Raw genomic sequence first — 27,837 nt, 5'->3', positions numbered from 1 at the left:
GGAATGAACATGGCCAACACTCTAATCTTGGACTCCCAGCCTCCAGAACTGTGAGAAAATAAATTCCTGTTTTTCAAAGACACCCACTTTGTGACATTTTTGTTCTGGTAGCCCTGGGAAGCTAAGACATGTCTTTTTGCTGGTCTGAAGCAGGGCTCTAGCTCTGAAATTGCACTTACAGAAAGCTATTGAAACTCAGGCTCCCTGAAGCAAAGAGACATGAAAAGGGCAAATTTTCTCATTTTCACGAGCCACACACTCCCGCTCTGCCCCAGAAACACCCTAAACACAGCACACTGCCTGAGTCTCCCCTTATGTTACCCTGTGCCTGCCCCCAAAGGAGTCATGGTTAGAACTCAGAGCTCCAAGGACACTGGCTGGAGCTGGAAGACTGAGCCCATCCAGCTGCTTCCACACTGTGATGAGCCTGTGGGCAAGACTTCAGCCCACTCTGTGCCCTGAGCTGTCTGCAACAGGGTGAACAGTTCCTGCTCTAGACTAGTACCGCTGAGAACACAAATCAGACAGAACTCAAACAGCCATGGTCACAGGAAATGGCGTCCTATAAAAGAAGCCCATTCCTAACCATCACTTGTTATTAATTCACATCTTGACAGTCTGCTGCGAGCAAGTGGGAGGCTACTCCTCGAGTCCCGTGATACCAAAAGAGGCATCATGTCTTAGACATCATTGCCTAGAATCACCCTGGAGGGAGGAGTCCCTCAGTGGTGCAAGCGGCTAACACACTTGGCTAATAACCAAAAGGTTGGAGGTTTGAGTTGTGATAGCAAACCTCTAAAACTGAGGTACGTGGCATAATTAAATGGCTGACTTGAGGTCTGAATCAAAACTCCATTTTGTTCCAAGCTCCTGAATTCCTGAGAATGTAGCCTTGACTTCTTCCCATTCATATGCATGTGGCCTTGGACCTCTGGCTGGATGGGATCAGATGACCCTGGCCCCTATGGATCATCTTGTTTAACAAACCTGGCTCTTGCCCCAAGCCACTCCTAGTAAATAAGGGTGGAGGTCAGAAATGTGATTGTAAGAGAAGGGGTTTACTCAAGATGTTCCAGGAAGAAGGTAGTTGCTGATGATATACCTATCCTGCGACCACATGACCATCACACACGCCCCTTCCCTGTCCTTCTATAAAGCACTAGTTCTCCCTCCATGCTTGGGGCACATGGCAGATTCCTCTCTGCCCTGTGTTTCTTCAATTTGCAAATTGTATTACCATCAATAAATCTCTTTGCTCTTAACTTTTACTTATTTAACTTTACTTATTCTTAGAGACTACTCAGAGGAGGCTCAGATGAAAGGCCTGGGGAACTTCATCCAAAAAACCAGCTATTAAAAACCCTGTGGAGCACAGTTCTGCACTGACACACATGGGGCACCACAATGTGGGGTCAACTTGATGCCAACTGGCCTTCTCAGCTCAGTGTCTGGTTCTGGGCCTCCCATGGGGTTGAGGTCCTGAGTCACTCAATCACAGCAGCCTCACAGCACTCGGGGTGGGTGCCTCACCAGGCAAGGCTCGTCCATCCTGCGGGATCACTGCCCCGCCGCCGGCCACCTACCTGCGTGTTTTGTGGAAGTGGCATCTCTTTAGCGGGATCTTGGCCACGTGCTCACGCAGGCCCACGAATAAGACGCTCCGGCTGTGCAGGATCCGGAGGCTGCGCACGGGCTCCGTCCGCCGCTCGGGGAACAGCTCCACCTCCTCCAGCAGGCAGCTGCCCGCGGCTGGGCCAAGGGGTGCCCGCACCTTCTTTATGGTGCCGTGATCTGGAAGGCAGCAAGCAGCGGACAGGACAGTGAGTGCCACAGCCAGGCTCAGAGACCCACGGCTCTGAGTCGAAGGGGCTAGGTTTACAACCCGCCCTTCTCAGACATGACCTCACTGACATAACGAGAGACAACTCCATTTCCAAACAGGGTCACACCCATGGTCTAGGGCTTCACCACATGTTTCTGGGAGACACGATTCAATTCATGATGACACACAAATGTTTTGTTATTCTTGCTTTCACGAGTGACTAACAGTCATAATTATACAGCAAATTTTACTTCAAGGAGATAAATTCTGAAACACAAAACAAGGATTTACCTGTTGCCATCGAGTTGATTCCAACTCATAGTGATCCTATGGGACAGAATAGAACTGTCCCACAGGGTTTCCAAGGCTGTAATCTTTATGGAAGCAGACTGCCACATCTTCTTCCCGTGGAGCACCTTGTGGGCTCAAAGTGCAGACCTTTCAGTTAGCTGCCAAGTGCTTAACCATTGTGCCACCAGGGATCCTTAAAATAATGATTAGGAATATATTTTTCCTTGGAATAGACTAAAACAAGCCAACAAAAAGGAGGTCTGAGTGGCCCTGCATGCTAGAGTGGGGGCAGGCACAAGAAGGGGCATGTCCGCAGCCAGAGCACTGATATGACAGGGCTCCATTAAGCAGAGACTGCATCTGGGGCATTGGAGCAGATACTTAAACCCCTGCCAGCCAGCAGATGGCTGGGAGGTGGTGGCCGGTGGTCCATGCCCATCGATGTCCAGCGGTGCTCTCTGCTGGTCACTCAGCAAGCGTAAGACTGAAGGGCTTGTTCTGCGAGAAGGTGTGGTGAGGTCATTTGTTTCAGCAGCAGAAATGGGAGTTCAGCCCATAAAATGGACCCAGAAATCAAGTGTCTACTGAACAGGAAAAGGGCACAGACGGACCCCACGCAGGCCTCAGGGCACTTTGCTATTGCTGTTTGATAACAGTTGTCACATCTGGAATTACAAATGCTCTTGTTTTGTAAGCTCTAGGAGGGTAGGCGCACCATGTCGGTGTTGTTCTGAGAAGTGCAGGTGCCCCGTGGATCATGGAGATCGGGTGCTTAATAAGCACATGTAATGTTCAAGACTCACCAACAGTTAATGCACTCGGCTGTTAATGGAAAGGTTGGCAGTTTGAGTCCACTCAGAGGTACTTGGAAGAAAGGCCTGGCAATCTATACGCAAAAGGTCACAGCCATTGAACACCCTGTGGAGCACAGTTCTACTGTGAAATACAAGGGGTCGCCAAGAGTCAAGGTCAACTCAAGAGCAGCTGGTGGTGGTAGTGGATGAGAGACTGGAAGTGTGAGTGAGTGATGAATGAATGCAGGATTGAACGCACATCTGCAGCAGGGATGTCATGTGTGTCACTGATTTATTTGCAGAAACAAGTCCTGATTGGTAAGACAAGAGTCTCGTGCAAAGGTGAGGCATAATCCACGTAGCTCCCTAATTCCCCAATATGGATGGACTTCACCCCAAAGTGTCATAAACAACATATCCAGGAAGAAAATTATTTTAATTGGCTCCATCCAATAAAACATTAATTCAGACAATTGGCCATAGGGAATAAAACCACACACACCTTCTACATAGCTGAGTATCAACACTCTAAGCAAAGTCAGTAGCAGGAAAATAGACATCAGAAACATGTAAAATGTCAATCCTTCTTTAAAATCTTGAGGTCAGTAAGAAAAGGAACTGGCACTTCCTATCAATAGCAGCTCAACTCTGCAGGGAAAGAGGAGGACACCTGGGATCATTCAAGGGAGCAGGGTGGTCCAAACTGGCTCTACTTTGGCAAAACCTGTCATAGTATCTGCTTCCACATGAACATGTCAACTGCAATTATGTTATGGACACAATTTGTGTGTCACTTAGAAGCAAGGACGGCAAGACTTCAACCTGATTATTTTGGACACATCACCAGGAAAGACCAAACACTGCAAAGGAAAAGATATTATGGCTGGTAAAGCAGAGGGTCTGCAAAAATGAACAAAACCCTCAATGAGATGGACAGACAGAACAGCTTCAATAATGGACTTGAACATAACAACGATCATGAAGACGGCCCAGGGCTGAGCAATGTTTCGTTGTTATACAGAAGGTTACCATGAGCTGGACCTGAATCAATGGCAACAAACAACAACAACGTATTTGTAGTTTATCTCTGAAATTGAAAACTATGGACACTCATCATGAAAGACAAAGAGCTACCATTGGAGTAATCAAAGCTGAGAGCATAGCTGCTATTCGAAAGGCACAAATAATTATAGTTACTTGAGAATATCATTAAATATTGTACTGAATCATTTATATCTGCCTTGTCTTTGTCTTAGAAGTAAAGTAAGCATAGGGTTGCAGGATTAAACACAGGATGCACAATTAGATTTGAATTCAGATAAACAATGATTTTTTTTTTTTAGTATTATTACTATGTCTGTCAGTTTGTCGTACTGTAGGGGCTTGGATGTTGCTGTGACGCTAGAAAGTATGCCACCGGTACTCAGATACCAGCAGGGCCACCTACTGAGGACAGGTTTCAGCTGAGCTTCCAGACTAAAGACAGACTAGGAAGAAGGACCCAGAAGTCTACTTCTGAAAAGTATTAGCCAGTGAAAACCTTATGAATAGCAGCAGAACACTGTGTGATATAGTGCTGGAAGATGAGCCCCCAATGATGGAAGGCACTCAAAAGACGACTGGGGAAGAGCTGCCTCCTCAAAGTAGAGTTGACCTTAATGACGTGGATGGAGTCAAGCTTTCGGGACCTTCATTTGCTGATGTGGCACGACTCAAAATGAGAAGAAACAACTGCAAACATCCATTAATAATCAGAACCTGGAATGTACGAAGTATGAATCTAGGAAAATTAGAAACTGTCAAAAATGAAATGGAAAGCATAAACATCAATATCCTAGGCATTAGTGAACTGAAATGGACTGGTATTGGCCATTTTGAATCGGACAATCATCTAGTCTACTATGCTGGGAATGATAGCTTGAAGAGGAATGGTGTTGAATTCATGGTCAAAAAGAACGTTTCAAGATCTATCCTGAAGTACAACGCTGTCAGTGATAGGATAATATCCATACGCCTACAAGGAAAACCAGTTAATACCACTATTATTCAAATATATGCACCACCCACTAGGGCCAAAGATTAAGAAATGGAAGATTTTTATCAGCTGCTGCAGTCTGAAATTGATCAAACATGCAATGAAGATGCATTGATAATTACTGGTGATTGGAATGTGAAAGTTGGAAACAAAGCAGAAGGATCAGTAGCTAGAAAATATGGCCTTGGTGATAGAAACAATGCTGGGGATCGAATGACAGAATTTTGCAAGATCAACGACTTCTTCATTTTAAATACCTTCTTTCACCAACATAAACGGCAATTATATACATGGGCCTTGCCAGATGGAACACATGGGAATCAAATTGACTACATCTGTGGAAACAGACGATGGAAAAGCTTGATATCATCAGTCAGAACAAGGCCAGGGGCCGACTGTGGAACAGACCATCAATTGCTCATATGCAACTTCAAGGTGAAACTGAAGAAAATCAGAGCAAGTCCACGAGAGCCAAAATATGACCTTGAGTATATCCCAACTGATTTTGGAGACCATCTCAAGAACAGATTTGATGGATTGAACACTGGTGAACTAAGACCGGACGAGTTGTGGAAGGACATCAAGGACATCATAAATGAAGAAAGCAAGAGATCATTGAAAAGACGGAAAAGAAAGAAAAGACCAAGATGGATGTCAGAGGAGACTCTAAAACTTGCTCTCGAACGTTGAGCAGCTAAAAGGAAAAAATGATGAAGTAAAAGAACTGAACAGAAGATTTCAAGGGGCTTCTCAAGAAGACAAAGTATTATAAAGACATGTGCAAAGAGCTGGAAATGGAAAACCAAAAGGGAAGAACATGCTCGGTGTTTCTCAAGCTGGCAGAGCTGAAGAAAAAATTCAAGCCTTGAGTTGCAATAGTGAAGGATTCTATGAGGAAAACATTAAATGATGCAGGAAGCATCAAAAGAAGATGGAAGGAATACACAGAGTCATTATGCCAAAAAGAATTAGTCAGTGTCCAACCATTTCAAGAGGTAGCATATGATCAGGAACTGACGGTACTGAAGGAAGAAGTCCAAGCTGCTCTGAAGGCATTGGTGAAAAACAAGTCTCCAGGAATTGACGGAATATAAATTGAGATGTTTCAACAAATGGATGTGGTGCTAGAGGTGCTCACTCGTCTATGCTAAGAAATATGGAAGACAGCTTCCTGGCCAACTGACTGGAAGAGATCCACATTTATGCCTATTTCCAAGAAAGGTGAACAAACCAAATGGGGAAATTATAGAACAATATCATTAATATCACACACAAGCAAAATTTTGCTGAAGATCATTCAAAAACAGCTGCAGCAGCATATCGACAGGGAACTGCCAGAAATTCAGGCCAGTTTCAGAAGAGGATGTGGAATCAGGGATATCATTGCTGATGTCAGATGGATCCTGGCTGAAAGCAGAGAATACCAGAAGGATGTTTACCTGCGTTTTATTGACTATGCAAAGGCATTCGACTGTGTGGATCATAACAAATTATGGATAACATTGTGAAGAACGTGAATTCCAGAACACTTAATTGTGCTCATGAGGAACCTTTACATAGATGAAGAGGCAGTTGTTCAGACAGAACAAGGAGATACTGATAGGTTTAAAGTCAGGAAAGGTGTGTGGCAGGGTTGTATTCTTTCACCACGCATATTCAATCTGTATGCTGAGCAAAGAATCCAAGAAGCTGGACTATATGAAGAATGGGGCTTCAGGACTGGAGGAAGGCTCATTAACAACTTGCGTTATGCAGATGACACAACCTGGCTTGCTGAAAGTGAAAAGGACTTGAAGCACTTACTAATGAAGATCAAAGACCACAGCCTTCAGTATGGATTGCACCTCAACATAAAGAAAACAAAAATCTTCACAACTGGACCAACGAGCAACATCATGACAAAAGGAGAAAGGTTGAAGTTGTCAAGGACTTCATTTTACTTGGATCCACAATCAACAGCCATGGAAGCAGCAGTCAAGAAATCAAAAGACGCGTTGCATTGGGTAAATCTGCTGCAAAGGCCCTCTTTAAAGTGTTGAAGAGCAAAGAAGTCACCTTGAAGACTAAGGTGTGCCTGACCCAAGCACTGGTATGTTCACTCGCAGCGTATGCATGTGAAAGCTTGACAGTGAATGAGGAAGACCGAAGAAGAGTTGACACCTTTGAACTGTGGTGTTGGCTAAGAATATTGAATGTACCATGGACTGCCAGAAGAATGAACAAATATGTCTTGGAAGAAGTACAGCCAGAATGCTCGTTAGAAGCAAGGATGGCAAGACTGCGTCTTACATACTTTGGACATGTTATCAGGAGGGATCAGTCTCTGGAGAAGGGCATCATGTTTGGCAGAGTACAGGGTCGGCGGAAAAGAGGAAGACTCTCAACAAGGTGGATTGACATAGTGGCTGCAACAACGGGCTCAAGCATAACAACGATTGTGAGGATGGTGCAGGACCAGGCAGTGTTTCATTCTGTTCTGCATTGGGGTCGCTATGAATCGGACTGATTCGACGGCACCTAACAACATGTCCTATATGTCAGTATTATTCACGGTTTATCTGAAATTCAGCTGTAACTGGGCATCCTGTATTTTATCTGCTCGATCTGGCAGCCCTATTATATCCACATCTCATTTAATCATCTCAGAAACCTAGTAAAGATGTAACCGATGCATGCATGATATTGTCATTTTACAGATGAGGGCATCGAGTTTCGAGAATAGAAAGGAACGGATAGATATTTTCTCTAGCTGTACTTTCAAAGTCCTGTAATGGGGTAAAATGTGTAATGACTTTTCACTTCGATGTTAATGAACAGGATAAAAGACTAACAAGAAATCCCAAAGAAAACATTCATTAAAAAGCAATTGTTGGGGATGCCAGTGATACAGAGGAAGATGTAATTTTACTTAAATTTTCTGCATTCTTTTTATTGCATGAGGTCTTCTGGATGTAATAAAACTTAACCAATGGCAGGAACAAGAAAGAAACCAGCATTCTCATCCATTGGAAGCTGCCCCTGCTGCCCAGCCAGAGGGCAGGTGGCTCATGGTGTTGCCTTCTGAAGGCGGTTGTCCTCTGGTAGCAGGGATGGAATCCTGTCTGCATGTGTAATGCTGACCTGAGTACACTATTGGCAGACAATAGAGCCTGACGTGCCACCTTCCCATTTCCATACACCCACTGCTCAACAGCAAGATACATGGTGAGAGAGTCAAACAACTGTCTGTGGAGGAGCAGAAATTCTGTGTAGGTGGGAAAAGTCAGTATTTCTGGGAATCAGAGAAGGAGACTACGCACTGCCTTACAAAGAAGGACCAGCCAGCTCACCGTCCTCAGAACCCTAGTCTAGCCCTCACCCAGGGCAAAGGTGTCTGCTTGCCGATGACAAGGGGAGAGCTCTCCTGGCCAGGAATCACGAGGCTGTGGTCCCAGCGATTTGTAAGGTTGATTTTTGATGGTAACTGATGAAGTCCTGGAGACCAGAAGGAAAACTGATGGTAGGAGGAAAATGCAGAGGGAAAACTGGATTACTATAAAACAGTAATGTCTCTGGGTGTTTCAAATGGCTAACATGCTTGGGTGCTCACAGAAAGGTTGAAGGTTTGAATCTACCCAGAGGCACCCTGGAAGAAAGGTCTGGCAATCTACTACTGAAAAATCAACCATTGAAAACCCTATGGAGTACATTCTACCCTGACACACATGGGATCACCAGGAGTTCACAGTTTTTTTTTTTCCCATATCAATCAAGCCCTCATTTCTGATTTTTAGTAGCATTCGTGTTTTGAAACTATGAAAAAGATCATATGCAATCCCTACAAAAGTGCAATAGTTAAGGAGTTGCTAAAAAGGTCAGTGAACTAAACAGGGTATTAAATAGCAGTTGTTACAAAAAATAAAGATTAATCTACAACCTTGGAAACTCTAAATCTACAACTTACAGACGTGTAATTATCACAGAATTTGCTACGCAGACAACTGATGTATAAGTGGTGCCAAGCCCGGGATGATCTGACTTCCCTGTCAGGCTTTGGGTTCTCATTATCATGAGCTCAGGAAGCAAACAGGAGAATAAACTTATGAAAAGGGGAGCACTTAAGGTGATAAAAGATTTGTTTAAACAAAAACTTACAATAAAAATAAGACTTTAAATCAGTATATGCTACACGCAGTGTAAGCTCTAATGTACATAATTCGATTAAAAAAAAATTAGCAGGGGTTAAATTCACCATGTTTTTGGTTGTGGGGGGGAAGTAGCTGATTTTTTTCTAATTTGCAACCTTCAGTTTACTAACATGGATTTAACAGTTTGAACAAGAAGCTATTTTGCATCTTGAAGTTACTGCCAGGTTCTGTTGAGTCAGATCTGACTCACTGCGACCCTATGTACATCCTCATGCCCGGTCCTGTGCCATCCTCACAATAACTTGACAGTGATGGTCAACTGAAACGAAGCCAAGCGTAACCATCTCTCATTTGGAATTCCAATATGCCTCATAGTAGGATCGGGACCCTGAGTCAACAGTGGGAAAAATAAGAAATAGATTTTGTTACCCACATAATTTGTTCACAGAAAGTTTAAAACTAGACTATAAATTCTTTTCTGTTTTATCCCTGATATTATGACTCAATATCTAACACAAAGGCATTATAAATTATATGTTAGATACAATTTTTTTTTTTTTTTTTACTTCGAATGATCATAAGACTATTTCTTTTTCAAATATTTTCATTTATTTCAGTTAATCTCCTGCATATATGGTTCTGGTAGAGACAAGGATGGCGGAAAAAAAGGGTTGCCACTGAGTCAACTCTGACTTATGGTGATCGCATGTGATCCAAAGGGCTTCAAGGGTTGATTTTTTTTGGAAGTAGATCACCAGGCTTTTCTTTGAAGTGCCTGGGGGTGGACTTGAATCACCAAACTCTGGGTTAGCAGTTGAGTACATTAACTGTGTGTACTACCCAGGGACTCCGGAAAAGTGGAAGGGGCATATAGCACATGTAACATTTTACAAAATTGATGGATTTTGATAAGCACCATAAATTAACTCATATAGAAGGTTCTGCTGTTCACAACCTTTCTGCTAATGTGTCTGCTGATCTAAATGGGCTCTCCAGAATGAACTTTCAAGCATGTGAGGAAAAGGTTTCCAATCATAATGAATTTCTTTTCTCAGGCATTTCTACAAATTTTTGTCCCATGAAAATTTCAAGGAAGGAAGGAGAGGGGGATGGAAGAAAAAAGATGGGGAGAGAAACTGGGTAATCCAATAGGACATTTACTATCTTTATTTCTCAGCAAGATAGACTGACACAGTGGCTGCAGCAACGGGCTCAGGCATCACAACGATTGTGAGGATGGCGTAGGACCAGCCAGTGTTTTGTCCTATTGTACTGTAAGTCGGTTGTACTATGAGGTCACTGTAAGTCGGAACTGACTCAATGGCACCTAACAAAAACAACATGATTAAAAATAATAATTTTCAATTTTTTACACTTCTGTATGATCAGGCAACCTTCTCTAATTCACTAAAGTTTGACTCATGGAGCAATTAATGCTTAAACAATACTTAAAGTGAAAGTCATTATGCCCGATGTGGACACTGGCTTAAATCCTGATAAACTCAAGAACCCTGGGCAATGAAAAAACACCGAGAGAGAGATGAATTCTTCCAATTAACAGCAGCCTGAAGCACTTCTAAACCACAGAATACAGTAGTATTTTCTCTAGGGCTCACCAAGAAACACTGAAGGTGGGGGTTTTAAAAGATTTGACATGCTTTATATTTTTTGTTTCATAAGAAAGGAAAATTAGTTGTACCAGGAAACTAAGACAGAACTAATTAAGAAAATGTGATATAAACATGGCAGGATCATTGCAAAGGCAAACAGTCACCATCAAGTGCAGCTAACCCTGACGCATGTCAACCCCATGAGTGTCAGAGCAGAACTGTGCTCCATATAGTTTTCAATGGCTGATTTTTCAGAAATAGTTAACCAGGCCTTTCTTCCGATGGGCCTCAAGGGTAGCCTCGAACCTCCAACTTTTCTGTCAGTGTCTGAGCACATGAACTGTTTGCATCACCCAGGGCCTTCAGGGTTAAATTTATTACCTTGACTACATTCTCCTTTTATTGCTTCTCCGGCTTTTATCATCTTTTATGGGAGTGTTTATGTTTTCTGTGTGGTGAATCCGCGGGGAAATTAAACCTGTGAATGAGACTATAGGCCTCTGACACTGGGCACCTATGCCAGGGCCTGGAGCTTCACTGCAGACAGGAGGCCGCGAACACAGGAGGCTCAATTATCATATTTCCAGCTGTGCTTTTGTTGTTATTTGATTTCTCACTGCTACATCCGAGAGCCAGTTTCAGCATCTGGCTCATCAACCCAGAGTCAGGGCAGGTAAAAGAAAACTGTTTATATTTAAGCTTCCCTTTCTGTTCCAAGCATCATCAGTGAAAAACCAGAAACCAAACCCGCTGCAGTCGAGTCAATTCCAACTCACAGGGACCCTATCATCAGTGAGGTGATGATGAAATGCCTTGTCAGGCTCGCTGGGCATCGCACTGCCATGGCAACAGGCCATCATGCAAAGTTCATCAATTCAGCTGGTTGTTCTTCAAAAGTAGCAGACAGCTGATACGTTACAAAAGTTCTTTCTTTTAGCGTGTAATTAAGTAAATTAATTAAATTCGTGCTGGACTGTGAGGTTAGCATTACATTTTACAGAGTAACGGAAAATTAAGAAAACAGGCCTACTTCTCTAGTGTATGCCTGAAAGGCAGAAGGAGAATTAAGACAAGAACACAGGCCTGCTTCTCTAGCTAATGTCTGAAAGGGAGATTGCCATGAACTCAGTTCCCAGATCCAGCTGTTAGCATAAATACGCCGCTGTTATTGTTGCTGGCTTAGGGACAGTTCCTGAGTTCTGAGACCTTGTTAGCTACCATCAAGTTCTTACTGACAACAGAACGACACGTTGCCCGGTCCTGCGACTCATCCCCGTGATCGCTGGCACGTTTGAGTCCATCCTTGTGCCCACTGCGGCATCTCACCGAGGGTCTGCCTCGCCTGTGCTGGCCCTCTGCTTCACAAACCCGATGCCCTCCTCTAGCAACGGGTCCCCCTGATAACACTGCAGTGAACTGCGGAGCCCAGAGGGGAGAATGAAGAGAGCTGGGGGAGAGGGAGTGTCTGGTGGCCAAGGCGGAGTGGTACAGCGGCTTGGAGAATATGGAACTCTGGGATACATTTAACCTTTGCCTCACAGGGACCAGCTTTGCACTGATTCTTATTTATGAAATTATTTGTTTATGGACTCATGGTGACCCCATCTGTGCAGAGCAGAATTGCTCCACAGCGTTTTCAAGGCTGTGACTTTTCAAAAGCAGGTCACCAGGCTTTTTTGTAAAGTGCTTCTGGGTGAATTTGAACAGCCAGCCTTTTGGTTAGTAGCTGAGTGCTTAACAGTTTGCACCACCCAGGGCCTCCGATGGAGTCCAGAGATATTAAAAAGTGCCAACATTGTATAATAGTAAAAATTCCAGTTGAATGAAAAACCTTACACCATAACTCAAAGCAGCACCCCACTCTGAAAAGGGCTCCTTAAAGACCCAATTTGCAAAGGACAAGTCAAGGCCGCTGTGGGTAAAACACTTTCACTTTGAACCAGTGTTCTTTTGGTAAGGATATTGTGGCGTTTCAGCAATTAATTAAATGATCATATCAACGAGGAGCTAAATAAAGCTCCCAGTCCTGCTAATTAATCTTAGAGATTACTTTCAATGTTAAGAGTGAGGATGCTTTTCTTTCCAAATTCATTAACGATATCTGGGTATTCAAAAATTAATTACTGGATTTTTTTTTTTTAATCTTTGGCATAAATACATGAAAACCGAGGCCCACAAAACCTCTAAGCTAGCTTTTGGGGTGAAAACCAACTTCTACAGCACTCAACCCAGATCACTTGCAGGGAGTCCTCATCACAGGCAGCAACCCTCAATATTTTAACTTTGTGTCATAACAATGCTTAACACATATTTTCTAGTGAAAGAAGTCTTTTTTCTTGAGCAAATTTTCCTTTCCTCCTTTCAATTCAATTTAAATTCCTCAAATATAAAATGCTGCATATTTAATCAGTTTCCGCTATACTCGGTGGGAGCTCAGAAGTTAGACTAATAATAGGTTGTAAGAACTGTGCTTTTGACCATCGTTTTAATTTCAAAACGGTTTAATATTTTCAAATACTTAAGCTTTTGTAACCTTCAGAAATCCAAAAAGTGGTGACAGTTATTCATTGGTGGTTCAGTAGTTAAGAGCTACAGCTGCTAACCAAAAGGTTGGCAGTTCAAGTCCACCAGGTGCTCCTTGGAAACTCTATGGGGCAGTTCTACTCTGCCCTACAAGGTTGCTATGACTTGCAATTGACTCGATGGCAACTTTTTTTTCCACAACCAAAAGAAGCTAATTCAAAGTAAACGGAGTGACAGGGAGAGGACTGAACTAAGGCTCCTGCTTGCCTCTTGGATGGACACTGGACTGTGCCAACAATGCCACCACAATGAATCACACAGACAGACTAGGAGGGCAAAAGCAGCAACAATTTGAAGTTGACTCATTACGGTATCTAAGCCCTATTAAAGCAAATACACAGCCATTGGGTAACTACGAGAGGCAGAGCTTTGAAGATGTCAAGACTTCATTCCACTTGGATCAACGATCAACACTCATGGAAGCGGCAGTCAAGAAGTCAAAGGATCTACCTCATTAGGAAAACCTGCTGTAGAATATCTCTTTTAATTGTGACCCAGTTATTTCTTCCTTTTAATTTCTGGTTGATTCTATGTGTCTTCAGTAATGTTGTGCATGCTGAATCACTGTGTCTGAATTTTTGGTCGGTTGAGAACATGGTTTGTGTTTTATGCCCCATTTCACAAACTGTATCCTTGGATTCCAGAAGTACATATGTGTACCCCTGGTGAACATAAATTATAACCCCAAAGTTCAGATGTACATGTGTACCAAATAAAAAATTTCAAAATTCATGTTTTTTCTACCAAAAATTCAAAGATTCAGCAACACTTCATATAATATCCTGTAAAAACAGTAATTTGTGGCATATGCCTGTTTTTCTCTGTTTCAAACTGTTATATAGGGCCCTGTCTGCCCGAGGCATATGCTGCCAGTGGGACTGCAGCTTCCCACTGAACCCTGGAGGTACAAAAATTAAGTGGTAGCTATATATACCGCCAATCCTGAAAGGGTTGAAGTGTTAAAAAGCAAAGATGTCACTCTGATCACAAAGTTGCGCCTGACCCATGCAATGATATTTTCAATCACCTCGTATGCACGTGAAAGCTGGACAATGAAAAAGGAAGATGGAAGAACTGACACTTTCAAATTGTGGTATTGGCAAAGAATACTGAGTATACCATGGACTGCCAGAATGAACAAATCTATCGTGGAAGTACAGCCAGAATGCTCTTTAGAAGTGAGGATGGTAAGACTTTGGCTTTTTTTTTTTAATTGTATTTTAGATGAAGGTTTACAGAACTAGCTTCTCATTAAACAGTTAGTACACATATTGTTTTGTGACACTGGCTGCCAACCCCACAACATGTCAACACTCTCCCCTTTTCAACCTTGGGTTTCCTATTACCAGCTTTCCTGTCCCCTTCTGCCTTCTAGTCCTTGCTGCTGGGCTGGTGTGCCCCTTTAGTCTTGTTTTGTTTTATGGGCCTGTCTAATCTTTGGGTGAAGGGTGAACTTCAGGAGTGACTACATTACTGAGCTGAAAGAGTGTCCAGGGGCCATACTCTCAGGGTTTCTCCAGCTCTGCCAGGCCAGCAAGTCTGGTCTTTCTTTTTGAGTTAGAATTTTGTTGTACATTTTTCTCCAGCTCTGTCCAGGACCCTATTGTGATCCCTGTCAGAGCAGTCAATGGTGATAGCCAGGCACCATCTAGTTGTACTGGACTCAGTCTGGTGGAGGCCATGGTAGCTGTGGTCCATTAGTCCTTTGGACTAATCTTTCCCTTGTGTCTTTAGTTTTCTTCATTCTCCCTTGCTCCCAAAGAGGTGAGACCAGTGGACTATCTCAGATGGCTGCTCACAAGCATTTAAGATGCCAGACACTACTCACCAAAGTAGAATGTAGAACATTTCTTTACGCATAGCGACCCTATAGGACAGAGTAGAACTGCCCCATAGAGTTTTCAAGGAGCACCTGGCGGATTCGAACTGTGGACCTTTGGGTTAGCAGCTATAGCACTTAACCACTACGCCATGTTATGCCAATTGAGCTAGATGTTTTCCGAGACCGTGGTCCCCAAAGCCCTAGGCCTGGTAATTCAGTGCCTCATGGAGTTTGGATGTGTCTATAGAGCTTCTATTGACCTTGCCTTGTACAAGTTATGCTGGCTTCCCCAGTATTGTGTATTTTCACCAAACTGACCACTTATCTATTGTCTATTTAGTGTTTTCCATCCCCATCCCTTCCCTACCTCATAACCATCAAAGATTGTTTCTTTTTGTGACTCACTTACTTTGGACACATCATCAGGAAAGACCAACTGCTTGAAAAGGATACCACGTTTGGTAAAGGAAAGATGCGGGAAACCCTCCATGAGATTAATTGACATAACAGCCTCAACAATGGGTTCAAATATATCAGCGACCATGGAGATGGTGCAGGACCGGGCAACGTTTCCTTCTGTTATATATAGGTCACCATGATTCAGAGCTGTACTGATGGCAACTAACAACGCTATCTCTCCGGAGGCCTGTTAATCTGCAGAACTGAGTTCTGGGTACAGGTTATAGACAATGAAGTGAGATAACAAGAAACACAAGATGACTGTTCATTCATTTAAAACGTTCTTCTATGTGCAGTTGAAACAATGGAAAACAACGGCAAACGATCCTTTCCCAGCTTGTTCTAGGTGCTCATGTGGGTAGGTTTTCTTCCTGACGTTTCTAACCTGAATATTTGCAGAGTCTATTTCTGGGGGAGCAGCATTTGTATTTTCTCCCATTAGACATTTTCTGCAATAAGCGCCTTGACTTTGCCTTCGCTGATAAGTGAGCATTCATCTTTGATTATAACACAGGGAGTACCAGCAGCGTTCCCACATGAAGCTGGTTCCTGAGAAGCTTCAGAAGCTGGTCTTCATTCATCCTGCCCCTGAGCAAGGTCCTGGTCACCAAGCATCTCTAGGAGACGTAGGCCTGAGCCTTCTGCCAGGTGACCTTAATCTGCCCCCTTGCTCTCACAGATTTCTACGGGTACATGGACTTTGATTTTAACACCCAGCCCAAATACCACATTGTTTTTGTTTTTGTTGCCATAGTCAATTCTGAATATTAGTGACCATATAGGACAGGGTAGAACTGCCCCATAGGGTTTCCAAGGCTATAATCTTTATGAGAGCGGGTTGCCAAGTTTCCTCCTGCCCCTACAGTTACTCTGTGGGTTCAAACCATTGACCCTTCAGTTAGTAGCCATGTGCTTAACCATTGTGCCAGCAGGGTTCCTTTATTTTATTTATTTATTTTAATATGTCTTTCTTAAACTAAATGTAAACCCATTACCATCGAGTTGCTTCCAACTCACAGCGACCCTATAGGACAGAGTAGAACTCCCCCAAATGGTTTCCTAGGCTGAAATCTTTATGGGAGCAGATTGCCAGGACTTTTCTCCCTCTGAGTAGCTGGTGGGCTCCAACTGCTGACACTTTGTTTAGCAGTCAAATGCTTAACCATCGTGCCACCACAGCTCCTTTATTTTATATATTCAGTTTAATATATTATACTGAATGTAAAGCCACTGCCATTCAGTTGATTCCAACTCACAGGGACCTTACAGGACAGAGTAGAACTGCCCCCACAGGGTTTTCTTGGCTGTAATTTTTACGGAAGCAGACTGCCACATCTTTTTCCACAGAGTGGGCAGTGGGTTTGAACTGCCAATCTTTCAGTTAGCAGCTGAGCACTTAAATGCTGTGCCACCAGGGCTATTTTACATCACATTAGGACTTTGGAACCGAGCTTGGAGGCAAGGGAAAAGACCACACACAGATACGCGTCACATTTAATCATTCAGCAGACAGGGTTCGTTTGGCCATTGGGCACTTTGTTTCTAAATGTTAATCAGCGTTTTTGGTCCCAGCTTTGGTATCCATGAATACCTCAGGAGAACTCATCTTGAATTTTAGCTCATATGAGGGTAATTCACATAAGTTAAAACATGTGGCTTGTCTCACTCAACACTCATAAAACCGTTAGCCTCGTAGTGGCAGAACTTAAATTTGTTCCTTTAAAAAATTTTTTGTTTTACTTTTTTAGTCAGTATGTTTTCACTATGGAGAAAATGGGAAAAACAAAAAATAAAAAAATCCATAATCTTACTATCTAAATCAAACACTGGTAGCATTTCTTCCTTCGAACGTTCAATTTAAGAAATGCTCATCAGACTCTATAACGGACATGGTTGTGTTCAGTCTGTACACTTAGCTCGTGCTACAGTGACTCCCAGAGTTAAAAACAAAATGCATAAAAGCACTTTAAGACATGCCAGTGTTTTGCATGGAGAGGAAGCATTAGCAAGGGTTAGTAATCATTGTAAAATGTGTTTTACTGCAGCAATGGAAGGAATGAGCAGGGATGGAGGAGCCATTTAATCAGATGTCTGTATTACCTGTGGAGACCTGTGGTCATAAGATGAACAAGGAAAACCCTTTCATAACTTCACTTGGAAACTCATCATCAGATTAGCAGACAAGTGTGTCTTCTCAGAACTGAATTACCCGGCACAAACTATTTGCTATAAAATCTTACACACGTACCTAAACTATCCACGTCAGTAACTGTGCCTCTGTGTGAGGCTTGCCTCACTAACTTCTCATGTGGAGACTTAGACCTGGCAAAACAAGAGCACCCAGGGCGCTGGGATTGTGTTGGGGTGACTTCACTGAAACCTCTCTGGAGGCAGGACATCGTCACTTCACACAGAAATAATAATGCACTAACTAGATTTTTGTATAAGCAAGAGGACAGTAGGCTTGGTAACAGGAGACGATTGTGCTTAAATTCCAGTCATTGCATCAAAGACAACCAAAAATGTGAATTGGGAGGCATTTTTATGAAAGGAAGAAGTATGAGACACAACCGGCATTTCCACAGCCCAGAACAAGATGTTTTACAACCAGGGGCGACTTGTAATCAACGGTGATCGTGTGAATCATGGAAAGGTAAGGTTGGAGGCTTACAGGGTGTCTCAGCCTCCCGGTGCGGCTGTAACAGAAACACCGTAAGTGGGTGGCTTATAGGAACAGAAATTTATTCTCTCACAGTTCTGGAGGCAAGAAGATCAAATCAGGGTCTTGATGGTGTGGACCCCTTCCTTGTCTGGAGCCCTGGGCGTTCTTTGGTTCCTTGGATTGAAGACAATCTCCACCTGGCTCCTGTCTCTCCGAGTCTGCTCTTTGTGTAGCTCAGAAAGGACTAGGTGTAGGACTCACCCTAAGCTAGTATGGCCTCAGTAACATAATAAAGAAATCCTATTTCCAAAAAGGATCACATCCACAGGTACAGGGTTAGGATTCCCACACTTTTTTTTTTTTTTTTTTGGTCTTTCAGGGTAGGGTGCACAATTTAATCCATAAACATGGATTTAAAACAAAGAAAGATACAGAAGAAAACAAGGCAAGGAGAAAATATTAAAATTGGCCACTCCATGAAGATGGGAGTTAATTACAACTCCTTTTGAATAAACAGGGATTTTTATTTACCAGTTAATAACATACAACTTCATACTATTTTTGTGGTTTTGGAATTAGGCATAAGCTACTGAAATTATTCAGAGAACATGTTTAAAGACAAACCACATTAAAACGCAAAAAGTAACGTTCCTATATTGAATCGAACAACACAATTAGTTGTTCTTATACCATTTTAAGTGGTTTGGCATATATTAAATTGTTTTCAATGGTTCACTTTTCCTTTTAATTGGGCCCGACATAAAATAATACTAAAAACCTGTTGTGTTCATCCAGTGTCTGGGAGGCAGGAGAAATCCAGGCTACACTTTAAATTTGGCTGTCAGGCCAGACAGATGCAAGGTGGAAAAGGTACTCCAATAATTACTGCTACCGTTTCATGCAATCGTCATTAAATTTAAAATTCATTAAATTTCATCAAATAAGCACTCAAACTACCCAATTTTCCCATTTCAGCTGGGGAACTCCTTATGTAAATGAGCACATATAGGTAAGTCTGAATTAGGTTTGGATTTACAACCAGTGAGAAGGACAGAATTTGAAGTGATAGCAAAGAATCTTTCCAAAGTGAGAATTTTCACAATTTAATGCTTGCTCTTGGCACTTGACTGTTACAAATTTCTAACAAATATTAAGGGAAATAATTGGTATTAGGAACAACAGGTCCATGGGTGGCACAAACGGTTTCCACCACATTACTAACCTGAAGTTTTGTTGACAGTTCAAACCCACCCAGCGGTGCTGTGGAAGAAAGGCCCAGTGGTCTGCTCCCATAAGATCACAGCCCAGAAAAGCCTGTGGAGCCGTTCTACTCTGCAACACACGGGGTCGTCAGGAGTCAGAATCGACTGGATGGCAACGGGCCTGGGTTGGCTTTGTTTCTGATTAATAACAGCAACGGCCAGTGGATCATTTAACTTTGGGGACCCCAAAGAGTCTCAGCGGGTAATGCGATAATTTCCTCCCGAGTCTCCTGTATTCAGTCAAGGGAGTGTCAGGGCTGGTCCCTCACACAGCAGCCTAATCTCTCTCTCTTTAGGACAGAAGCTGAATGCCTGGGTGCTGCAAGAAAAAGTACCGTAGGGAGATGAGAAAGCAGACGGAGTCTTGGGATTTGGAGATCGTTGCCAACTGTAACTCTTGAAGGTTAGAGTGGGAAGTCATGCTGATTTCTTACATTTTTTTATAGTCTATTTTACTGACTTATTTTGTTGCTGAGAACATACACAGGAGAATATACACCAAACCAACAATTTCTACATGTACAATTCAGTGACACTGACTATATTATCCAAGTTGTGCAAACTTTCTTGCATCATTTTTTAGTTGTTCCTCCCCCATTAATATAAACACACTGCCCTAACTGTCTGGAAACCCTGGAGGCGTAGTGGTTAAGAGCTACAGCTGTTAACCAAAACGTCGGCAGTTCAAATCCACCAGGCAGTTCTACTCTGTCATATAGGGTCGCCATGAGTAGAACTGATTTGACAGCAATGGGTTCACCCTAAGTGTCCTTTCTAACCTTTTTAGTTGCTGTCGTCAGTTTGATCACATGCAGATAGTTCTTAAAAAAGCGCAATGTTCAAGACAGATATTCTTTACTAGTTAAAACTGTTGTTCAATTTTAAGAAGACTTCAGAGGATATTTTTGGTTTAAGGTTTAAAGATTATCACAGGGCAATAGTTTCAGGAGTTTATCCAGTCTCCATGGCTCCAGAAAGTCTGGAATCTGTGACAATTTGAAATTATGTTCTACATTTTCCCTCTTTTGATCAGGATTCTTCTATAGAATCTTTGACCAAAATGTTTAGTAACAGTAGCCGGGCACCATCCAGTACTTCTGGTCTCACGGCAAAGGAAGCAGTTGTTCATGGAAGCAATTAGCCACACATCCCATATCCTCCTCCTCTTCCTGACTCTTCTTCCTCTGTTGCTCCAAGCAAATAGAGACCAATTGTTAATACTAAGTAGTAGCAAGAAACAATTAAACTTCCCAAGTTCTCTATTTAGAATCTGCTGAGAAGGGAGGAGCGGGAGGGCAGCATAGAGTCTCTGGTTACATTCTCCTTGGTGCTCATGGATAAAGCTCGGTGGAAAACAACAAGTGGGAGTCCTGGCCCCCATCCACACTGGCACCTTCTCCCCGCCTCCCCATGCTGCTCCTAACCCCTCATGCCCTCGGACCCTCCCCATTGAGTGGTTCCTTGCTCTTGCTCCCCCATTCCTCCTCTGTGAGGTGATTCCCATGTGCACCTGAAAACGTCACACAAGCAGACTCGTGGGGTCTCACCTGCACTGCAAACAGTCACTGTGGCACCTTCCAACAGGCAAGGTAATGACAGGTGGGTTCCTGCTCTACTTGCTCCTCTTGAAGACCGTTAACCATGATGGGTCCCGTTTGCTACCCTCGGAATAGTTTCTCTCATCGCTCTTCCTGCCTCCCTAGGGTTTGTTTTTTCCCATAAGACAGTCCCCCACCCACCACAGGAACAAACCATCCCCTCCTTCTCCAGCTCACTGCCCTCCTGGCCCTTGGAGTTGTGCCCCGTTTACTGACACGGCTCCCAAGCCAGGGCTCCCCCATCCCTGGGCGTCTCAGCATGGGCTCGGGGTCTGCATCTCAGAGGACCAGGAGAGGCCAGATGGAGAAGCTCTTCTCTGAGGCGGGGAGGGAAGAGGTGCTGACAGACAGAGACAGATCACCTTCGCTGAGTGCGCGAGGGCAACCACACGTGTGCTTCCCGTGACAGGTGCAACAACATCTGCACTGGCACTCTGTATTTACGGTCTCACAGTCCTGGAGGCTGCAAGTGCAAATCATGGTGTGTGCTGTGTTGATTCCTTCTGAGGCTCTGAGAGAGAAACTTCTCCACGTTTCTCTCCCGGCTTCCGGTGATGGCTGGTGATCCTCTGCTGATTAAGGTGCACCTGCCTCCACCATCTCATGGTGTTCTTCTCTCCCTGTGCATCTCTCTCCTTGTCTCTTCCCTTCTTTCATAAGGCAGCACTTGAATGGGATTAGCACTCTCCCTACCCCAATATAGGAGCCCTGGTGGAGCAGCGGTTAAGAGCTCAGCTGCTAACCAAAAGATCTGCAGTTCGAATCTGGCAGCCGTTCGTTGGAAACCCTGTTGGGGCAGTTCTGCTCTGTCCTATAGGACCACTACGAGTCAGAATTGACTCGACAGCAATGGGTTTTTTGGTGGCACGAAGGAGGAGCCCTGATGGTACACAGTAGTTAAGAGCTCAGCTGCTAACCAAAAGATCAGCAGTTTGAATCCACCAACTACTCTTCGGAAACTCTACGGGGCGGTTCTACTCTGTTCTATACGGTTGCTAGAAGTCGCAATTGACTCAACGACAATGGGTCAGGTGGAACAAAGGTTCAGCCCTCAGCTGTTAACTGAAAGCTTGGCAATTCAAACCCACCCAGTGGCTCCATGGGAAACAGACCTAAAGTGCTCTGCTTCTGTAAAGATTACAGCCGAGAAAACACCGTGGGACAGTTCTACTCTATCACATGGGGTAGTTTGAAGTCAGAATCGACTCGACAGCACTGAACGACCACAGCTACTCCAGTACGACCTCATGCTAACTGATAACATCTTCCAAGACTTTATTTTCAAACGAGGTTACTTTCACAGTTACGGCATAAGACTTTGATATACCTTTTTGGGGAAAGTGTTTCAATGCCTGAGTGTGTCCCTAGGTAAAGTCCTTCCTTGACCCTGCATTTGGCTCCGTATGTTCCAGGCTTCTGCCTGGCTTCTGTAGAGTTGAATTCCAGGTCTCCATCTCCCCACCTCCTGCGTACCCCTTCTCTCCCCTGTATGTCCCAAGGCCACCAGAAATCCAAACATAATGGACACCTTTCTGACCTCCACTTGCCTGACTTTAGGCACACTTAATTTTCTTCAAAAAGCTGGACAATGAATAAGGAAGATCAAAGAATTGACACCTTTTAATTACAGTGTTGGTGAAGAATATTGAATATACCAGTGACTGCCAGAAGAACAAATAAATCTGTCTTGGAAGAAGTACAGCCAGGATGCTCCTAAAAAGCAAAGATGGCGAGACTATGTCTCACACACTTTGGACATGTTATCAGGAGGCACCAGTCCCTGGAGAAGGACATCATGCTTGGTAAAGTAGAGGGTCAGTGAAAAAGAAGAAGACCCTCAATGAGATGGATTGACACAGTGGCTACAACAATGGGCTCAAGCACAACGATTGTGAGGATGGCACGGGACTGGACAGTGTTGTACATGGGGTCACTACAAATCAGAACCAACATGAGGACACCTAACAAAAACAACAATAATTTTCCTCTAATTTTTATAGATTTTGCTCTACTGGAATTCTGGTAATGTTCCACCGTTTCATTTTGTTTTGTTTTCTTCCTTCTTTTCATTCTCAAAGCTTCTCCATCCTGCGTTTGACTGAATTTAACTTAACCCCTGACTTACTCCTGTCGACTAAGTCATTACATTTGTTTAAAACAAAACAAAACAAAAATCAGTTGCCATTGAGTCGATTCCAACTCATGGAACCCCATGTACTACAGAGGACAACTGCTCCATGGGGTTTTCTTGGCTGTATTTTTTTTTTTTAATTGTTTTGATTTTTGGTAAAAATATACCCAGTATACCCAGCAAAGGATACACTGTTTCAGCAAATTCTACACTGCTTATTCTTTACGTTCTGAAACCATTCTCGCTATCCTTTTCCAAAGCATTCCACCACCACCAAGGCAGTCACTGCCCCCTCAGCTTCTCATCTGACCTTTCAAGACGCTCTTGTTGATTCGATCCCACGTAGACAAATCTTTGAGACAGCACACTGCTCAAGGCGGACAACTTTACTGATTAGGCTAAACTGTTGTTTGGTTCACAGCAGACTTGCAGGAAAAGGAAGTTTGGGTTTGAGGTTTAAGGTTTAAAGATCATCTCAGGGCAATAGTTCTAGGTGTTCCTCCAGCTGGCTGTAATATTTGTGGAAGCAGATCACCAGGCCTTTTTTCTGTGGGATTGCTGGGTAGCAGCTGAGAGCAACCATTTGACCACCCAATGACCCAGCCTGCCTAAAACGAGGTACCGGGTCTTTATTGCCTGGATTATCAGTGTGTGGGGTGCCTGCCTGATCCTTTTATTCCTGAGTACAACACTCTGGAGTCACATGTTCACGTTTCTCAGAATGTTTTGGAGCGTATTTCAGTCTTTGCAGCCAGAGGGTTTTCTGAGAACCCCTGTTTTTTCTGCTTGTAGTCCTCTGACCCTGCAAATGAATGTCTGAATTTCTTTATCCTTGGAATTTAAAAACTGGACTTGGCTATCTCTAATGATTAATTATTCAGAATCATTATTTCTCAAAAGTAGCGTGCTTTGAAACTTGCAGACTCAATTCTTTATTTCAGAGAACCACCCTTCAGTTCCGCCTCTGGGAGTCTTGCTGCCCCATCTTCTGGGTTCTTTGGTTCGGAGAAGGTAAGATGGTTCGAATGCTGCCTGGTCTGATGGGTCCTTCACATCTACTGTCTCTTTCCTTCTTAGTCCTGCGTTTGTTACTGCCATACTGCAAACATTTTGTTACTAACTTAGGTTTCAGCTCTGTTTCCATTCCCATGATACATGTAATTTAATTATTATCTCTGCAGTGGAAGAGAGGAACCAAGTTGTCTCCATCTGCTACATATTCCCTTATCTCTGCAAACTCTCCTTTCATACCTTTTTTTTTCTTTCATCATCTCAACTTCAGTTACTGATTTTATTTATGGTATCCTTTTTCTTTTTTTTCCTTCCCTATAGAGCAAAGGGGCTTTGTAGCTTTCTGTTCCCCGCTGCCTAGGTTACCTAGTGCTGCTGTAACAGAAATACCACAAGTGGGTGCCCGTAACAAAGAGAAATTTACTTTCTCACAGTTTAGGAGGCTAGAAGTCCAAATTCAGGGTGCCAGCTCCAGGGGAAGTCTTTCTTTCTTTGTCGGCTCTGGGGAAAGGTCCTGGTCATCTATCTTCCCTTGGTCTAGGAGCTTCTCAGGGCAGGGACCCTGGGTCCAAAGGACATGCTCAGCTCCTGGCTTTTCTTTCTTGGTGGTCTTGAGGTCCCTCTCCTCTCTCCTCACTTCTCTCTTCTATATCTCAAAAGAGATTGACTCAAGATACAACCTAATCCTATAGATTGTGTCCTGCCTCGTAACATAACTGCCTCTAATCCTGCCTCATTAATACCATAGAGGTAGGATTTACAACACATAGGATAATTATATCAGATCATAAAATGGAGGACAACCACACAACAGTGGGAATCACAGCCTAGGCAAGTTGACATACATTTTGAAGGGACACAATTCAATCCATAATACTTGGTGATATATTCTACTCACTTTTCTGTTGCCTGTAGTTTATATAATGGAAAAGCTGGACCAAGCTCTAGGGCTCCAACGCTCTTAACCTGACCTGGCTGCTCTCATCCAGGGATCAGCTTGACTTACTCCATGTGAGTTCTCTCCCAGACAGCCCCTCCCCCACCCCATGGTGGCAAGATGGTGGCTGCAGTCTGCACCGTCTTGGGTCCAGATGGGGGGAGGGGAAGAGCAGCCCCACCCAGGGGACACATCCCCTCTTGGCTCTGATTGGCCATGTGGGCTTCTATCCCTAAATCAATCCCTGTAGCTGAGGGCTTGCAATATGCTGATAATCGCTTTGGCCTGGGTCACAGATCCACCTGGAGAGAAGTTTCTCAAAAGGACCCCAGGGCATAGTCAGGAGCCAGAGCATAGTCAGGAGAGAGGATCCTTGGCTGACAGATACAGAAAAAACTCACTAACTCTTGTAACAAAGGGTTTGCAGTTCTGAGATGCTTCCCCTGGCGCTCGGCTGCTAACAGAAAGGCGGGCAGTTCTCACTCACCCAGTGGCTCTGGGGCAGAAAAGACCTGGTGATCTGCTTCTGTCAAGATTTCAGCCTTGGAAACCCTATGGAGCAGCTGTACTTTGTCCTATGGGGTTGCTATGTGTAGGAAAGGACTCAAGGGTACACGACAACAACGAGATGTCTCCATGTGCGTCTGAGTACGCAAAGATGTGTCGCGTCAGTGTGAGACAGTAAACGTCCACACAGGGACCCGCTCCCCCTGCATGGGTACTCGTCCTGCTCACCCAAGGACTTCTAGTTTTAATCAACTCTCAACCAACTCTGTGGTTCACTGGAGCGCTCTCCACCTTCCTGCTTGCCGGGGTGAGGTGAGAAGGGGACATGAGGGAGGGAGGTGGGAGGTAGGGGGTGGGGCCTTGAGGTGGACAACAGGGTGAGGAAGTACACAGGCGGTTAGCAGGAAGCTGGAGGGAAAGACAGAAACCACCTTATGGCAGTCCTGGCCAGATCTACTGTCCAAGTTCCCTGGGGTTATTATAACAAAATACCACACAGCGTGAGGCTCTGAGGAACAGGAATTCCTTCTCCCACAGTGCTGGAGGCTGGGAGTCCAGGTTCAGGGTGTCGGCAGGGCCATGGTATCTCCGAGGCTCTAGGGGAAGATCCTTCCTCATCTCCTGGCTTCTGAAGCCCCAGGAGAGCTTGGCGACCCAGGGCTTGTGGCAGCATCGTCACGTGGCGTCTGTCTCCCCCCACGTGACTCTGTCTCCCTGACTGCTCTCCCCTTTTACGGTTTGAACCACCAACCTGTCCGCTGGTAGTGGAGCGCTTCACTGATTGTAACACCTGGTCATGTGTAAACCGCCTGTGCCACCCAGAGACTTCCAAACAGACTTAAACACCAGCTACATGTCCAGCTTCTCCAGTGTGCCAGCCAGTCCCAAGTCCCTGCACCTGACCAGGAGCTGGCACCCACCTCTGGGACCCCACATGCCCACAGCTATTTCCTGCTGGACACTCAGCCCACTGCACACTCCTCTTCCCGTTCCACAAACAACCCAACCTGGGAGAAATGGGAACTGCAGAGGAGCCCGATGTAGGGCATGCCCATCAATAACCACCAATTTGAATCAGCAACCGCCTGATGATGCGTACCACGTAACTTCAGTGTGTGAACAGGCAGTGGACGGAAACAAGCAGACCAGGTCTGTGGAAGAGCAGAGTGAACCTCTGTATCTGCCAAGTGGCATGTGATACGTCGTTTTCATACTCAGACCTGCGAGGCTGGGTGGGTCAGACTCCAGGCTCCCTGCCGCCGGCCTGAGCTGACCCGTCCCCACGGCACACAGAGGAGGCAGCTGGCACTGTTCACCGCAGACTTTTCTAGAGGGTCACGCTGCTTAAAAAGCAATAGATGTTCACTCTAATTTCCTCTCAGAGTCTATAATTTACCTAGGTTGGTGTCTCGACTCGATTTATGTTCTGTTCAAACATACTGTCTGGGATAAAAATTCTCAACGATTTCTCCCCGTGTAGGCATGTTTTAAGTAGCGGTAGAGCCAGTTGCTCTGCAAAATTACAGTAGAAGCAGATTTCATTAGAAATCACCCAAAGCCCACTACACAGCCCTGAAGCATCGCAGAAGCCAATGTCACCATCTCGTGCCTCAGTCGTGGGTGGGTCAGGGGCCTGGGCTCACCCAGGACCAGCCCGTCCTTCCCCAGTACCCTCCCCTCCAGGGGCTGATGGAACACCACAAGTCTGAGAACTCCAAGGAGATGGCTGTTTTTTTGGCCTCATACAGAGTATTTGTGGTGACAAACCAGGCACCCACTTGGAAAGGTCCAGTCTGTGCATCCCATAACCTCCCCCATGCCAGGCCCCTGTGGGCATGAAGATAAAGATGAGGGATGGAGACCAGCACCTGGTAAGCAGGGCCACACTGCAGCTATGGCTGTCTACCTTCTCCTAAAGCAAACAGATGGACAGAAGCTCCTCCTTAGCCCCACCCACTCCACTTACCTCCTCACTCCTCTGCTCCCAGCCTCACTTCTGGAAACAGCACTGATGATCGGGAGCAGTTCTCCTTGCCTCCTTCCAGGGCTTTCCCCTCTCCCGCCACTCCTCCTACAGAGGGGCTGCTCAAAACTTTGGGGCCTCCCTTGTCAATGCCATGGTCACATCTCCTCCTTGTCTCCCCAGCCTCTCAACAGCTCTGCCCACACTGGCCACCCCAGCAACA

At 44.4% G+C, this 27,837-nt stretch overlaps 1 protein-coding gene across 1 annotated transcript in view; it reads right to left on the bottom strand.

Moving 5' to 3' along the window:
• The window catches only part of SEMA5A (semaphorin 5A), a 354,982-nt gene that overhangs the window by 117,101 nt on the left and 210,044 nt on the right, over positions 1-27,837 (bottom strand). The window contains exon 10 of the mRNA XM_003407895.4: positions 1,584-1,791. Within this exon, the coding sequence (XP_003407943.2) occupies positions 1,584-1,791 (208 nt within the window). The remainder of the gene's footprint in view (positions 1-1,583; positions 1,792-27,837) is intronic.

The sequence above is a fragment of the Loxodonta africana genome, chromosome 2 (assembly GCF_030014295.1).
Source record: "Loxodonta africana isolate mLoxAfr1 chromosome 2, mLoxAfr1.hap2, whole genome shotgun sequence".
Lineage (NCBI taxonomy): Eukaryota > Metazoa > Chordata > Mammalia > Proboscidea > Elephantidae > Loxodonta > Loxodonta africana.
The sequence above is the reverse complement of the archived record's forward strand: the minus strand, read 5'-3'. Positions and strand labels throughout refer to the sequence as shown.